Source organism: Orcinus orca, chromosome 10 (genome assembly GCF_937001465.1).
Source record: "Orcinus orca chromosome 10, mOrcOrc1.1, whole genome shotgun sequence".
NCBI lineage: Eukaryota > Metazoa > Chordata > Mammalia > Artiodactyla > Delphinidae > Orcinus > Orcinus orca.
The window spans coordinates 2936157-2946695 of NC_064568.1; the positions used below are offsets into that span (position 1 = coordinate 2936157).

General features: G+C 55.9%; 1 protein-coding gene across 6 annotated transcripts in view; it reads left to right on the plus strand.

Moving 5' to 3' along the window:
• Positions 1-4255, plus strand: part of FBLN2 (fibulin 2) — a 74862-nt gene extending 70607 nt beyond the window's left edge. For all 6 annotated transcript variants that reach the window (XM_004284323.4, XM_049716009.1, XM_033414056.2 and 3 more), the window contains 3 exons: positions 126-254; positions 1328-1451; positions 3406-4255. In XM_004284323.4, coding sequence (XP_004284371.3) covers positions 126-254; positions 1328-1451; positions 3406-3763 — 611 coding nt within the window. In that variant the 3' untranslated portion in view covers positions 3764-4255. The remainder of the gene's footprint in view (positions 1-125; positions 255-1327; positions 1452-3405) is intronic.
• Positions 4256-10539: the final 6284 nt, after the last annotated feature.

Consider the following 10539-nt stretch of genomic DNA (forward strand, 5'->3'; position numbering starts at 1 on the left):
GTGGCCTCAGGCAGCTCTCTTCCTCTCTCAGCCCTGTCGTCCTTATCTGTAAAATGGGCCCCTAGGCTCCACTGCTGTGGCAGGATGACCCAGGGTTCACGAGGGGCTGAAACTCTCTCTGGCAGACATTGACGAGTGCGCTCAGGGCGCCGGCATCCTCTGCACCTTCCGCTGCGTCAACGTGCCAGGAAGCTACCAGTGCGTGTGCCCAGAGCGCGGCTACACCATGACGGCCAACGGGAGGTCCTGCAAAGGTGAGTGCGGGGTCCGCCCCACTGGGGCCTCAGGCAGCCTCCAAGCAGGCCCAGAAGCCTCACGCAGCTGGCTGTGCTCCCAGAGCTCTGACACCAAGTGCATAGGCAGAGAATGGCTGATGCCACTGGTGGCCGTGTTCACCGAGGTCTACGCCTGGGATGAGGCAGGTGGCAGTCTTTCTGCTGCTTGACCCAGCTTAGAGGCTTGGACTCTGCTCTGGGCCCTGCCCTGCGAGCGGGACGGGGGTCCTGTGGGATGGTTCTAAAGACAGGAGACCTACCCAGCCTATTCAAGAGAAGCCTCAGGGGTCCCAGAAGCTGGCCAAGCCTTCGTGGCTGCAGAGCTGTCTGCTTTTTAATTTAAAAAATAATCTGTCTGGGGCTTCCCTGGTGGCGCAGTGGTTGAGAGTCCGCCTGCCGATGCAGGGGACACGGATTCGTGCCCCGGTCCGGGAAGATCCCACATGCCGCGGAGCGGCTGGGCCCGTGAGCCATGGCCTCTGGGCCTGCGCGTCCGGAGCCTGTGCTCCACAATGGGAGAGGCCACAACGGTGAGAGGCCCGCGTAGTGCAAAAAAAAAAAAAAAAAAAAATCAGTGTGGACTCTGTAAAAGGTGAGGGTCTTACCTGCCGCAAACAGCTGTGCGGGAACGATGACTCCATGTGCCTAGAGCGTGATTTCAGTTTTGAACCTGAGGCCCTGTTCTGCTTGATGGTGGGAGCACAGCACGGGCTTCTTGGGCGGCTCAGACGCTGCCATGATTCTGGTCCTTGAAGGCGCTTCAGGCCGGAAACCTGTTCGCGTTCAGGACATCTCCCCCGACCCCTCCTCCCTGGCCTTCCTGGCGCGGGGGCTGGGGAATGGCCTGTGCTGGCAGCACAGAGGCTCCCAGGCCCTTGGCTACTGTACAGAGTGGAAGAGACGGGAGTATGTGACGCTCGGGTGGCACGTGAGCTGTGCGCCCACAGGCCGAGCTGCTCTGAGACCCAGGCCCCTGGGGCGGGCTGGGGTGGCTCGGACGAGGGTCTCCAGCTCTGGGCATCCCTCCCATCGCCCTCCTCTGCTCCCCCCAGACCTGGACGAGTGTGCACTGGGCACCCACAACTGCTCTGAGGCTGAGACCTGCCATAACATCCAGGGTGGCTTCCGCTGCCTGCGTTTTGAGTGTCCCCCAAACTACGTCCGGGTCTCTGAAACGTGAGTGCCCCCACCCGGCCTCGGCCAATCCACACTGCCCAGGGCGGAGGCCAGGTGACCGGCGCATGCCTTCACCACCTCCTGCTCTTTACAGGCCCCACTGCCAGGTCTGTGGTCTGATGACTATAAATGGTACAAGAGAGCACCTTGCGGAAAGCTTGGAGCATAGAGCATGAAAGGAGGAAAACACACACAAAAATCTCTTTCAAACACACACACACACACACACACACACACACACACACACACACACACACACACATTATCTTTTGCCGTGTAACGAGTTCTTTCCAGCACTTCGCATCTTAACGTGACAAGTAGTTATCATCTCACACAGTCTTGGAGGGTCACGAGCCAAGGAGCTGCTTAGCTGGGTGGTCCTGGCTAAGGGTCACGTAGGGCTGGGTCCTCTGAAGGCTTGACTGGGGCTGCAGGATCCCGCTGCCCACTCATGGCTCTGGGCAGGAGGCCTCAGCGCCTCACAATGTGGCCTCTTCATGGGGCCGGAGCTCTCCCAGCACGGGTCATGAAGAAGGCAAGTGAAGGTCCCAATCCTAAAAGTGACATATCATCACTTCTGCTCCTGGCCACACAGTCCAGCACTGCATGGGGTACCCTGGGAGGCAACATTCAAAGTGTGAGTGACAGGAGGGGACACACCGGGGCCATCTCGCAGGCTGGTGACCACACTCCCTAGTGATGCCTCTTGGTGTTTCGCCGTATTTCCTGTCCTTTCCTTACTAAACATGCATTTCCATAGAGGACTTGCTGGAGCGCCCATCTTGTTTTCTCTGCGCGGTGCTGTCATGTGGATGTGCTCGGTTGTTCGAAGCATGCTTTCTCTGCTTGGTCGCCGTCTTTTGCATCTGTGCGTGCAGCCCGCCTGGGGTGGCGCTTCTGAGCATGTATGCGCTCGTGATTTACTTGCCGGCTGTCCTGCTGACCCCATGACATGCTTGCTAATACACAGTGCTGGGGAGTGTCTACGTGCAGGTGTGTTGGGACGCTTGGGTGACTGTGTCTGGGTGACCCTGGGCAGGTGACCTCCCTTCCCTGGGTCTCAGCTGCTCCGCCTGCAACATGGGTGATGGTAGCGCCAGCCCCAGGGTGGGTGTCAGCACGGCATGAGTGAAAACACGTCATGAGTTTACAGAGTGTATGGCATGGCCTGGTGCTGCATTAGTGCCATGTGTTGGTGACGTCATATCCCAACCCTGCGTGGCTGGGCACTGTGGTCCCCCAGTTGGGGAGCTCTGCTCAGAACATCCACTAGACCTGCTGAGCCCTGGTGGCCATTTTGGAAGCACTGAGCTTTGAGACAGGGATTTGGTGATGGAGGTGACAGTGTCTCATTGCACCCAGAAGAGACCAGATTGTTGCTGAGCTCAGAAACCGAAGCCTTGGGCCCCGTGGGGTTTGGTGCAGGTTCTGTCATCGTGGTCCCGTAGCGTGGCCGAGTTCCCGGCGTCCTCTGGAGCAGGTGTGACTCAGAGCTCTCTGATCCTCGGAGAGGGGAAAGGGCAGGCCATCCCAAGTCAGAAGAGGAAATGGCTCCGCGGGAGAGTCAATCATGGAAGAAAAGGGAATCTGAGAAAAGATTACAACAGTAAAAACACCGAGGCCAGGGAATCCATGCACGTAGGCAGTGTGCGAGGGAAAGAATGCAGGCAGGGAGGTAAGAATGACGAGCTACCTGGCGCTGTGCTGAGAGCCCGCATGTTTATAACCTCACCCCTTCCCACCAGTGAAATCCAAGGCCATTAACCCGTCCTAGACGAGGAAGCTGAGGTCCAGGGAGGTCAGGTGACCCGGCAGAGGCTGCGAGGCTGCTGAGGGCGGAGCTGGGCTGGGGGCCGGCGCCCAGGCCTGCGGGTCGGGCTGGGTGAGTGTAGGGGTGGGAGCGAGCCCGCCGCTGACGCGCCCGCCGCTGACGCCCCCGCCGTGCGCCCCGCAGGAAGTGCGAGCGCGCGCTGTGCCACGACTTCATGGAGTGCCAGAACGCGCCGGCGCGCATCACGTACTACCGGCTCAACTTCCAGACCGGGCTGCTGGTGCCGGCGCACATCTTCCGCATCAGCCCGGTGCCCGCCTTCGCCGGCGACACCATCGCGCTGACCATCACCAAGGGCAACGAGGAGGGCTACTTCGGCACGCGCCGCCTCAACGCCTACACGGGCGTCGTCTTCCTGCAGCGGTCCGTGCGCGAGCCGCGGGACTTCGCCCTGGACGTGGAGATGAAGCTATGGCGGCAGGGCTCCGTCACCACCTTCCTGGCCAAGATGCACATCTTCTTCACCACCTTTGCCCTGTGAGGCGCGGCCGCGGACGAGCGCGTGGAGCCCCCGGTCCTCCCTGGCCCGGCGCCCCGGCCGCACGCCTCTTTCCGTGCTCCCTGCCGGCCGCGTGGGGGGCGGGCGCTGGGGCCAGTTTACTCTGACCCTGTAAATTAACTTAATTTTGCTGACCTGTTCCTCGCGTTTCGGCCTCTCCTGTGCCCCTGGAGGGAGCCTTGCGCAGGCCACTGCTGGTGCCCCGTGGATGGGGTCGGAGGATCCGAGGCTGGACATGACCAAGACTGGAATCAGCGACCACGTTGGAGATTTTGGACTCAACTGGGTGACCTGTCCCCAGTGATGATATTCTGTTTCATGTTCCACTGTGATTAGCTCTTCACTTTTTTTTAAAATCGTTTTTAAGTGTTCTTGTTTAATTATAAAAGTAGTACATGTATATTGCAAATATATAAATATATTCAAATAGTACAAAAGGGTTATGAAGTAAAAAAGTGAAAACAGAAAACCCGCTTCCTTTTGTGCAGCGTTTGCGTGTGCCAGCGGTGCCTGCGTGTCTTGGGCCCCCGCCTCGGGCCTCACCTTGGGTTGCTGAAAGGACGTCAGTGGGAGCGTGCTCGCTTCTGATCCTACTTCTTCTCCTCCGCCTGCGTTTCCCTCTTCCCTCCTCTCCTTCTCCACATGTGGGCCGCACCTGGCTTGTCACTTTGGACGCTGTCCAGAAGCTGGACATCTACGTTTAGTGTTACTTTTGTCACCTCCTGACCGAGTGCTCTTCGCACCTAATGACGAACGTGCGTGAGACTGTTTAGCGTAGAAATGAGCTAATGGTTAGCTAAATCCAGTTCTCTCTCGGACCGGCTGTTCTCCATTGGTGTTCCATCCTGCGGAGGCTGTAACTCCGTGTCCCAGTGTATTTGGCTATTGTCGGTATTCTAGCTTCACCAGTGGTGCCAGGGCTATGGGGACATATCACGGGAGGTAGGAGTAACCTGCAAAATGAGACTGGAGTGCCCTCCAGTCATTAGCAGTTCATCCAGCGAATCGTCTCTCGTGTGACTACATGTCTTCCAGGACAAGGCTGTTCAGGTTTGCAGCGTCCATTTCACTTCGTCAGGTTCCAAAGGCAGGAGTGAGCTCGGCTTCACCCTTTCAGCCGTCTGGTATAATGGAGCTGAGAGATGGTGTTGCCTGTTTCTCTAAGCCTCATGAGATACTAATGTCTTGGACAAACGTACTTGTTGCGTAACCCATTCATCCTTTCCCCTCAGCTGTGATTCCGATTCTCTCCATTTGTACCCCAATTCTTCCACGTTGGGAATGGACGTGGACATTAGGTTTGGCCATCGTGCTGGTCTAGATGAAAGGCAGCAATGCCCGTCCAGCGAGCACCTCCCCCCCGTACCCCGGCGCACTCTGTTCCTATAGGTAGAGTTAACCAGGGGGCCATCTCAACCAGCGGGCGACACACAGCTGCAGCCCTGAGTTTGCCAGATGGGGTGAAGGCATTGTCCACCCCATCAGGCCCTTAGGAATTCTGACACCAAGGTTTAAAACTCTAGTTATGATTTCTTGCTTAGGAATCAGCCCTGCTTCCTGCGTGCACAGTGGCAGCCTTGCTCCCGGGACAGCTGCATCAGATACAAAAAAGAAAGTTGAGACGGTGTCATGCCAGCATCCTCCCCCTGTGTGAAGAATTGTGCGGTCACAACAGAATTCTACCCCCACCCCCTGTCCCAGATCACCTAAAAAGCAGAGGAGTCTTTCTAGTGGGGACCTGCCTTGGCTCCCTGGTGTTGAAGGTGAACGTATACTCAGGAAAGCTTGAAAGCCAGCCCTTCGCGTCTTTATCTTCCCCGCCCCATGTCAGACGACTGGGGTCTCAGATGCCGTTCTAACTCTCTGCCTAAACATCATTCCAAGGGGGAGGTCTCTCTGCCTGCTGTTGACACTGTGGGGTGTAACGTGTGATCCTTGGTTTGAAGAAATGTGATTTGGTGGTCCCAACTGGCACACTGTCTCTCGTGCCCACACTCTTACAGTATCTGTAAGGGTCCAGGAGGCGTCCTAACACAGTTTCTGGTTATGCCCTCCCCATGGAGTCCCAGGTGGCATAACCTCCTCCCAGCCTTCATGTATGAGCATTGCCCACCAGGGAAGCTCCTCTGAGCCTTTGGTGTCCAGAGTTTTTATTGGAGCTGGTTGGTAGCTGGGGCACACCTATTCCCTGACACAAGGGAGCAGTACAATTGCTAATGCTTTTACCAGTGGTGACCTGGGGGCATGTCCTGGTGGAGGGGATGCTGCAACAGATGCGACGGTGCAAGCATTTGAAAAATACAACAGCAGAATAAGCTGTATTGCCCTGCAGAGGGACAGTGAGAAAGTTGGAGCTGTTAACGAGCAGGTATTGGCTAAGGGTGAGAGGCAGGGGCCCTCGGTGGCAGCTCCCAAAGAGGCGCCTGGCTCCTGCAGTGGAAGGGCAGACCGAGCCGTGTGGCAGGCTGAAGACCTGCGTGTGAGAGTCACAGAGATCCAGGGGCGTTTGACTGCTCGGCCAAGGTCTGCCGTGGGACGTTAAGGGCTGGTGTGGAAACCTGGGGTCCTCAAGATGGAGGAGACCCTCTGGAGGTGCAGAGGAGACCAGCCCTTTCAGTAAGAGCCAGCGCTGTTGGGCCTGAAGAGACTGCTGTCAGCCACCTTCCCTCACCACCACCAGGCAGCAGGTGCCCCCGCAGGAGCTGCCCTCGCCTCCTCTACTGGCTGCCAGGCTGATAACAGATTCAGTCTGTTTGGGAATTTTCCCTCCTGCACAGTGGAGTTCGTGTGTGATGCCTGAGCCGATGACACCCGTGTTTCCCGACACCGATTGGTTCCAGGATGGGCCTCGGATGTACCCGATGTCTTTGCGGGGGTACTGAGATGGAGGTGGTTTTCTTGACCCCCTGCCCTTGAACCTAAGGGGCTGTCGGGCCTGGAGCGGCCACCGCCACGTGACAGCAGGTGAAAGCCGAGACTGAAGTCTGGGTGGAGCCCCTGAGGGGGCAGCACAACCGCAGAGCCTGAGCTCTGAAACCTACCAGGCCTGAGGCCACCCGACCTTTGAATTTTCTGCCTTTATCTTCTCTTTCATGTAAGCTAGCTTCATTGTTTTCTGTCAAATGCAACAGGCAAAGTCCAACAGAATGCAGTAACAAGTGAGGAAGGGTGTGCCGGGCAAAGGGAATGGCATGTGCAAAGCTTCTGAGCTGGGGAAGAAGGCTGGTGTGCTGGAGACTTGAGGAGTGAGGGGCGTGGTTAGAGGGTGGGGGGCGGGTGGCCGGAGTCACAGCAGATGCAGATGTGACCCTAATTAATTCTCAGGGCAGTGGGGGTCTGTTGAAGCACTGGGGGCCACCTTTGCAGTTTATAAACATCCCTCTGGCTGCAGTCTGGAGGGTAGATAGTGGGCATGAGGGCAAGCCCTGTAGGGGGCTTTTTTTTTTTTTTTTGGTAGTATTTTTCGTTCTGTAATGGTCTTGTTTTAGGTGTCATTCAGTCTCTTAATTGCTTTGCATCGCTTTAAACTTGTATCGTTGTCACTGTGGGTCTGGTCTGTTGCTGCAGAGCCCTCCTTGGGATGCCCCCCTACAGTAAACCCTGTGATGCCTCCCGGCCTGCCTTCCAGAAAGGCAGCACCAGTCATGCCCTGTGTCCCATGGGTGGTCTCACTTGCTGACATGTGCCAAGAGGAGGAGCGGGCAGGGCCGTTGGCCTGTGTGCGGGGAGGGGGTAGTGGTGGTTCTGAGCATTGTACGTGGGTGCCCAGGCCTGCTTCATCCAAGTCACTGAGCTCCCCCAACATCAGGGTCCCTCCCGGAGAGCTGAGGGCCCGTGGGCTCCATTGCATGGCTGGCACAGTGTTTAGAAAAGTCTTGAGCCAACATGTAAACATGGAGAATTTTCACCCAAACGTGTAGGTTTTCAGCTTTTCTGGAAACCCCAGGCCTCTTCCTTCCTGTGGTTTCCCAAGGTAAAGCTATTCTTTTAAAATGTGTCGATTCGGTAGCCCCTGTGGCCCCTTAGAACCTCATGGCCCCTGCGAAACAGACCATATGGCAAAGCGGTGACAGCCTGGCTGGAGATGGTGAGCGTCCCGTCACGGGAGGTGTGCAAGTTGGGCCCAGAAGGTCCGCTGGACATGGGATGGGGCCCTGGAGTTTCTGTCTTGTCCACGTTCCATGATTTTGTGAGGCAGGCGTTGTCCCCTCCTGCTTTTCTGCAAGCCAGTGGGGTGGAGGAGGTTCTTTCCAACAGGCTGGACGTTCCAGGCACATGAGCCGGGCAACGGTGCCCCCTCGTGGCTGCAGCCCAGCCCAGGAGCTCTACCAATGACCAATGGAGAGGGATGGATTTGGACAAGTGGGATGGGGGAAGGTGTTTCTGGTGGCAGGGAGGGCCGTGGTACCTCATGGCGGCGCACGAGAGACCCTGACCATGGCCCAGTGTGGCTGGAGGGAAGGCTGTAGTGGGAGCAGAGGCTGGAGGTCTGGGGGAGGCCAGATGGGGAGGGCACCAGGTGCGGAGCGAGGAGTGGTCCTCGAGGGGACATGGGCCTGAGTGGCGCCCTGACTTTGGCAGCGTGATCACCCCTCCCTTGAACAGCAGGTGTGTCCGTGGCCCCGGTGCTGAGGTCTCCCAGGCTCTGCTCCTCTGCCCTATCTGTGGGACCAAGAATTCCCACCCATAAGAATCTTCCTGGCAAGTGAATTTACTGACCTGGCCTGGCCTGCCCTGCCATGGATGGGACCACCATTGACGGCCAGGTGCTTTAATGGTGGAACTGGGGGTAAATGGTGCCACGCAGAGAACTGACATGCCTGGGCTCCGCCAGCATCTACCGGGAGACACCACAGGGGTTCAGCCGCTGTGCTTGGGGCTCTGCATCGCTAAGATTGCTTTTCATCCTGCTGTGACCTGTGAGGGAAGGCTTCTGTTCCCATTCTACAGAAGTGGAAACTGAGGCTCAGAGAGAGCATGTGACTTGCCCAAGGTCATACAGAGACTCAAACCCAGATCTGCCTGACTGCAAAAGCTCATGGCTCAAGGGAATGGGAGGACAAGGGACGAAACACTTGCAAAAGACACAGATGACAAAGGGCAGTTATCTAAAAAACACAAAGAACTCAAAATTCAACAATAAGAAAATGAATAACCTAATTTTAAAATGGGCAAAAGATCTGAACACACACTTCGCCAGAGAAGATCTACAGATGGCAAACAAGCAGGTGCAGAGATGCTCCACATCATATGTCATTAGGGAACTATAGATTAAAACAAGGAAGTATCACCGCACACCGATTAGAATGGCCAAAATCTTGAATGCTGACAACACCAAATTCTGGTGAGGATGTGCATCCGCAGGCCCTCTCTCTCACTGCTGGTGAGAACACAAAACTGTACGACTACTCTGGAAGATACTTGGCGTTTCTTACAAAATTAAAAATACCCTTTAACATACAATTCAGCAGTTGCCATCGTTGGTATTTACCCAAATGAGCTGAAACTTATGTGCACCCAAAAGCGAGAACATGGATGTTTATAGCAGCTTGATTCATATTCGCCCAAACTAGGAAGCAGCCACGATGTCCTTCAGTAGGTGAACGGATGAATAAACTGCGGTACCTCCAGACAATGGGATATGATTCGGCACTAAGAAGAAATGAGCTAACACGTCATGAAAATACAGGAGGAACCATAAATGCCTATTACTAAGTGAGAGAAGCCAATCTGAAAACGCTGAAAACTGTACGATTCCAACTTTTATGACATTCTAGAAAAGCCAGAACTATGGAGACGGTAAAAAGATGAGTAGTCGCCAGGAGTTTGGGGGGAGGGAGGGATGAATAGGCGGAGACCAGAGGCTGTTTAAGGCAGTGAAACTATTCTTTATGGTATTACAATGGTGGACAGATGTCCTTATACGTTTTCTGAACCCATAAGATGTGAACCACCAAGAGTGAACCCTCATATAAATGATGGACTTTTGTTACTAACAGTGCAGCAGGGCTCGTCAGTTGTAACAAATGCAGCGCTGTGATGGGGAATGCCGATGGTTAGGCAGACTGTACACGTGTGCAAGTAGGGGGTGTGTGGGAACTCTGCACTTCCCACACAATATTGCTGTGAACCTAAAACTGCTCAGAAAAAGAAAAAATCACTGAGTTGCCCTAACCAGCCTCTGGAAACTCACAGTCTGGTGGGGTTTGGACAGAAACAGGTACAACCATTTGGACAGTCACTGCAATGATGAGGAAGCCACGGGGGCTGTGGACACTCAGAGGAGCTATTACACTGGCATCAGGGAAGGCTCCCTGGAGGAAGTGTTGTCTCCAGTGGGCTTTCACGGCCCAGGTCTGGAGTAGCAGGGCAGGCATTACAGGCAGAGGAACCAGCACGAAGAAGGGCATGGAGGTGTGAGGCTCTGGGGGAACAGCGGAAGTTCGAGGTGCAGAGTGGGGTTTCGAGGGCAGAGATGAGTCGCAGGAGGTGAGCTAGGCTGGAGGCGAGGTCTGGGTTTGCGCGGGCTCCTCTGGGCGCGAAGGTGGAGGTGGTGGTGGTGGTGGGTGGGGTCCGCGGCGACACCTGGCGGTAGCGCGCGGAACTGCGGGCGGCCGCGCAGGCGCAGACCAGGGAGAAGCTGTGCTCGCCTGGGCGGGCTGGGCTGGGCAGAGTGCTGGCCCTGTCCTGGAGCAGAAATCAGGGGGTCCGTGAATATAGATGCGCAAAATATGACATCTTTTGTTTGTCACTAACCT